The 4930-nt window shown below is 36.3% G+C and overlaps 1 protein-coding gene across 1 annotated transcript; it reads right to left on the bottom strand.

The window, feature by feature from the left end:
* Positions 1-356: 356 nt before the first annotated feature.
* LOC110770706 (uncharacterized) lies at positions 357-4347 on the bottom strand. The gene is made up of 4 exons (XM_021974912.2): positions 3888-4347; positions 2018-2119; positions 811-907; positions 357-690 (listed from the first exon to the last, which is right to left on the bottom strand). Exons 1-4 carry the CDS (start codon positions 3969-3971, stop codon positions 581-583), a joined length of 393 nt encoding a protein of 130 aa, XP_021830604.1. The 5' UTR covers positions 3972-4347; the 3' UTR covers positions 357-580.
* Between the last annotated feature and the right edge of the window lie 583 nt (positions 4348-4930).

Below are 4930 nucleotides of genomic sequence, written 5' to 3'. Positions count from 1 at the left end.
GCTGGAGCATTTGAGTTGATATTGCTTTTATTGTTTTTGTTAAATGAGAAAGTTTGAGTGGGCTGGGGTGGGCTATTGTTTTTGTTAAGGGGTGGAAACATTTGAGTTGGTTGGAGTTGAGTGGGCAAAAAAGATATAATTGAGTAGGCAAAAGAGATATAATTGTATTAAGTATTGGGTAACATTTGGTTTGGCAAAAAATGGAGTAGGCAGCTGCCTACCCTGCCCTTAGGTAGGACCGCCCCTGGTGTTAATCATCTTGGTCATGTGAGGAGAGAGATAGAGATGGAAGTTATCGTTCTCTAATTGGCAGCATGTTAATCCACAACTAAGACTACTCATGCAACAAAAACGTAAAGGCAAACCAAGTATGGCACCCACTATGATAAAAGGATTTCGGGGTTTAAGCATCACAGAAAGAAGGTAGATCCCAAGAAAAAGGGGACATATCCATGTTCAAAGTACTAAAAAAGGGCAACCAATAGCTTTACAAAATTGCCCACACTTCTGGCTTCTCACTACAAGCGAAGATTCATGTCAAGATTGTTCAATCTTTGTTTATACTGGAAGCTTGGATTTCTCACTTTCGTTTTCGCTGCTGCTTCTTCTTGGCCCTTGAAGTGCTGGACTTGCCTTTTCGTTTTGGATCTGGCTTTTGAATTGAGCATGCAGGATCAATGCTTTTCTCGCCTATAACAGAATAATTAGGGCACTCACACCATTACTTAAAATCAAGTATCATCATTTACAACAGAATAATTGATCCCTTCCTCCCTCTCCCCATTAAAATAAAGAAGTTCACAACTTTACCCTGTTCAGTCACCAGTGAATTTGAGCTCTGGCTTGATGAGGAATTCATCCCGGCCTTTGAGCTAGCTTCTTTCTGTGGCTTGTTGGCTTGGAAAACCTACACATGATGGGTAAATGCATATTAAACTATGTATAAGAAATAATCATTCAAATCAATGTGGCAGTGCATGGAGAAGAGGCACTTTCTTGTATAAAGAAAAAGAGAAAAGAGAGAAGATTTTTCCATCATGCATTGCTTTTGAATCTAATATCAAAGTAGCTTGAATAGCCTACTCTGGAAACCTAAGAGACAACAGTAGAGTAGGATAAAACACCTCTCCCCCTTAAGGAATTAAGTGATGCAATATCCTACCACTAAAATGACAATCAAGTTTCTAGCTTTGGCATTTCAAATTAATCACAAAGCCCCCAACTAGACCTTGTTGGCAGCCAGGCACCAAAACCTAGAAAAATATGGAGGCAACTGAATATGATTGTCAATAAGATGAGGCCAGAAAGAATTCTGTAGTTAACTTGCCATGGACAAGGGAGGAAAAGGTGGAAAGTACAAAATCAAAGGAGATACCCAATACTTTAATGCAAGTATATGATTGAAACAAGTTTCCAATCTCAGTTTTGGACAGGATCAATTTCCTTACAATCCTTTTCAACAAAAAAGTGCTTAAATATGACCAATTTGTTCCGGATTAGGAAGGCTGATTATTAGATTTACAACATTTTTATAACGTATAAGTGTTTAGTCAAGTTGTGGATTATTATATGTGAAACAAAATTCACACAATACACCTGAATGACACTTACCAATCAATGACACCTTGAAGGTACTAATCATTAACTAATGCTATGTGCAAATGATACACAGTAAACTCAGAACTTATTGGTAAAGGCACTTAATTTTTTTAGTTAAAATATAATCAGAACTGCTCTCTAATACATCACAAAATTCCTTCTAAGTGACCTAACCTAATTTAGAGAATTGGAAACAATTGTAGCACACAAAAAAGGTACACAATATTAATGAATTTGTATCTAAAGGCAATCGTAAACAGAAAGAAATAACTAGATAAACTCATGAAGTTCCTTTTCATCATTTTCTCATGTTGAAATAATTTGAAATCCACAGTTCGTCTAGATATATACACGACAACGAACAGAAAAAACATAAACTAAAAACATTAAGAAGCTAGGAGGAGAAGCTTAAACTCACCGGTGAATGGATAGAAACTTGTGCAGGAATTGCATAGCTGATATGGCGCATCAGCGCATCATATGTGTAAAATTCTTGACCTGTTGCAGGACAGAAGAATCCCTACAATAGCCATGCATTGAAAAGTATCAGTCCTTGCAACTCTGAAACTTTTTTATGTTTCAACTATTTTCTCTTTTTCATAATTAGTACTATATTTAGTAGTAAAGTATTATTTTCTTCATTTAATTTTATCATAATTAGTACTATATTTTAGTAGTATGTCTTTGAGCAAGCTAAAAGCCAGACAATCTAATAAATTTGGTTACAACTTACAAGTGAACCAATTATTCAGATCAAAAAAGAAAAAACAAGTGAAGCAAATATCTCTAGCCAAGGAAGTTGATCCAATAAAGAAGGATTAAGATTTTGAAAAAAGGGAAATTAAGGTTTCATCTACCGCCCTGCTAGCAGTTTTGTTCACAGCTTAAAAAAAATAACTACCATTGGTTTTCAAAAGTATATTTGAACTGCTGCATTTAACAAAGGTTATTCAAATAAGAGTAATAGGGTGCCACCTTGTTTCTCTTTGTAGCAGTTCAAGTCTTTTACGTAAAGCAAACAAGCCATTGGGGTTTAGAGTTTGATAGCATTTTTTATTGAATTTCACAGGGCGAGAAAAAAGAAGAAGAAGAAGAAGAGTGCATGATTGAATGCTTCATGGTAGCAGCGCACGTGTCGATAATTGAGATATGTTCAGAAATATGGTAAACAAAGATCATCTTTAAATACACATAATTGGTAAAATTAAAGAGCTTATGGAAAAACAAGTTTCCATATATAATGAGCTATTTAATGCTACGAAGACTTTCTTTTTAATTAACAACCATCGCATTCACTATAACCACCAAAAATCTTGTGGCGCTTATTGGCAGTATGCATCCAACATTAATTAGGCTGCTCTAATGTGATGGTCAAAGCAATTCAACATGTGCAGCTATTTGGAAAACGACATTACGTAGATTCATCTTAAAAAAGTTATGACAAAGCTGAATTGAATAGATCATGTACCACTTACTAATATATAATAGCTGCATGCAATTCAACACGTGCAGCTATTTGGAAAACAATTTTATTTAGATTCATTTAAAACATGATGATGAACCAGAACTGAATGTTCAACGATCTTGTACTATCTTGTACTACGTAATGCCAAATCTATCTTTTCAAAAGTATCTGAGCACATATCTCATAGATCACTAGTATCTGTGCAAGTCCACGTGTTCTAACTTATGAACACTGCAATCATAGGCAAACCAATTTCAACTTGTATCATCTAATCCATATAAATGAGTAAGGAGATTTCATGTTGTGCATCTAACATTCTATATTGACAAGTTTCCTAAACAGAGCATGGTACTTATGCCTTGACAATATAAGATCTACACAATTACATGAACAGTAAAAACATTTAGGATCTAAGATCTAAGCCAATTAGACAATTTACAACACTAGAAAACCGTTTTATTTCAAGAAAAAAAAAATCACTGAAACCTTCAAATCTGCACCTTGAATGATCAAAACAGTGGTTCTACTGCTCATATAATCACGTAAAGGTTTTTATTTCTAAAATATTCTTCTTGTACGCAATTGACAGCACACAGTTCCCATTTTGATGGAGCAGCAGGGCACGTATCTCAAATGTTCTCCTATATTACTCAATGAACACATAGATAATCACAATCACAGCACAACACATGCAAAAAAGACCCATCAATCCACAATCAAAACTGAAGTTAAAGCTTCCAAATTTTCAAAGATAACAGACTTATACCAGACTCGAGCTTTACCAAACATTCATACAAATAAAAGGGTATAGATTTAAGAGTACCTTGATCTCAGTCACATCCCTCTTGACCCTTGTATCCAACACCCAACCCTCAGGAATCTCAAAGGGGTTATTCTTAGGCGCCATTGCGGAGAAAAATGCCAACCCAACAAACTGTACTCTCTGTGCAGCTCAAGAACCAAATGAGGGGCTTTTTTATCAGTGATGGTGCGATATAAATGAGGCAGCGAAGCCAAACATGGTAGGCAAGGTGAGAATAAGAGAGAGCTGGGTTGGAAACCAAGTGGTTCCATTTTTGGAGAGGAGGAGGAATGTGTAAGATGGTATGGTAATAAAGAAGATTAAGAAGAATCTCTGCTGGCTCAGCTGGTTTTTGAGTGTTCATGGGACAAACAAGAATTACGGGTTCTGGGTTGGATTTTGTATATTTGCATAGAGGATGAGATTGAGAGAGAGAGAAAGAAAGCGAGCCAAAATTAGGTTTGCCGGGTTCAGAAATTGGGAATCAGCCGTTACTGGTTTTGAATTGGACGCTCATCGAAAGAGTTCCTTAGGCGTCACGTGTCAAAATCAGTATAGCCGCACGGCTATACTATTGCTAAAAAATCAGATAAAACCATGTATAGCCGCGCGGCTATAGTATTTTTTATATGAGTACAGCCGCTCCTTGCGATCACGGGCCCATGTGTCAAAATGAGTATCGCCGCTCGGCTATTACTATTTTTAATAAAAATAGAAAAGACCGTGTGTAGCCGCCTGGCTATACTATTTATATATAAAACAAGGACCCATCTGGCGATTAGGCGCCCACGTGTCAAAATCAGTATAGCCAGGTGGTGATACTATTTTTTTTAAAAAAGGGGAAAAACCGAGTATAGCCGCGCGAGTAGACTATTTATATATATAAAAAAGATGACCCTACTTACGATTAGGCGCCACGTGTCAAAATAGTATAGCCCATCGGCTATACTATTTTCAAAAAAATTAGAAAAAACTGAGTATAGCCGTGCGGAGATACTATATATATATGGGGGCGGATCCGTGGCACCATATTTTTGACACAAATTTTGACATAATTTTTGGGC

Source organism: Prunus avium, chromosome 8, assembly GCF_965620075.1.
Source record: "Prunus avium chromosome 8, drPruAviu1.hap1.1, whole genome shotgun sequence".
In the NCBI taxonomy this organism is placed as follows: Eukaryota; Viridiplantae; Streptophyta; class Magnoliopsida; order Rosales; family Rosaceae; genus Prunus; species Prunus avium.
The sequence above is the reverse complement of the archived record's forward strand: the minus strand, read 5'-3'. Positions and strand labels throughout refer to the sequence as shown.

Bases quoted from the DNA above. Each gene is read 5' to 3' on its own strand.
- LOC110770706 (XM_021974912.2), bottom strand. From the start codon at position 3,971: ATGGCGCCTAAGAATAACCCCTTTGAGATTCCTGAGGGTTGGGTGTTG. The intron at 2,120-3,887 runs GTACTCTTAAAT...TGGCTATTGTAG, and splicing joins GGGATGTGACTGAGATCAAG to GGATTCTTCTGTCCTGCAAC. The intron at 908-2,017 runs GTGAGTTTAAGC...CATCATGTGTAG, and splicing joins AAGTTTCTATCCATTCACCG to GTTTTCCAAGCCAACAAGCC.